At 74.0% G+C, this 534-nt stretch overlaps 1 protein-coding gene across 1 annotated transcript in view; it reads right to left on the bottom strand.

Moving 5' to 3' along the window:
* LOC104842430 (myb-related transcription factor, partner of profilin-like) overlaps positions 1-505 on the bottom strand; it is a 3,572-nt gene extending 3,067 nt beyond the window's left edge. Inside the window, exon 1 of the mRNA XM_010584760.1 lies at positions 43-505. Coding sequence (XP_010583062.1) covers positions 43-505 — 463 coding nt within the window. The remainder of the gene's footprint in view (positions 1-42) is intronic.
* Between the last annotated feature and the right edge of the window lie 29 nt (positions 506-534).

Raw genomic sequence — 534 nt, 5'->3', positions numbered from 1 at the left:
GTCCCCGTCCCGGTCCCCCCCGCCCCCGCCCCCCGCACCCACCGTGCGGCGCCACCACCTCGACGCCGAGGAGCGGCGGGTCGATGCCGGCGGTGCCCCGCGGTCCCCAACCGGGAGCGGGCCCGGGGCCGAGCTCCGGCGGGCCGGGGCCGGAACCGTTGCCGTTGCCGTTGCCGTTACCGACTCTGACGGCCGGGCGAGCGGCGGGGGCCTGCCTCTCCTGCCGGTGCCGGGTGATCTTATCGTTGGCCCGGCGGCGCAGCCCCCGCCAGCGGTTCTTCACCTCGCCGATGTCGCGCTGGTTGCGGCCGGCGGCGTTGATCTTGTTGGTGATGCGCCACCAGATCTTCTGCTTCTCGTAGGCGTTGACGGTGCTGGCGGCGGCGCCGAAGAGCAGCTGCTCGTACTTGAGCACCTCGCTCATCAGGATGTCGATCTCCTGTAACGTGAAGTTCGGCTTCCGTTTCAGCAACCCCCGCCGCGCCCCGCCGCCTCCCGCCGCCATGCTCCTCGCCGCCGCCGCCGCCGCCGCCG

The sequence above is a fragment of the Haliaeetus leucocephalus genome, unplaced genomic scaffold (assembly GCF_000737465.1).
Source record: "Haliaeetus leucocephalus isolate CR32 unplaced genomic scaffold, Haliaeetus_leucocephalus-4.0 Scaffold1000, whole genome shotgun sequence".
NCBI classification, from domain to species: Eukaryota; Metazoa; Chordata; class Aves; order Accipitriformes; family Accipitridae; genus Haliaeetus; species Haliaeetus leucocephalus.
Note: the sequence above shows the minus strand (reverse complement) of the source record. Positions and strands in the feature narration are given on the sequence as shown.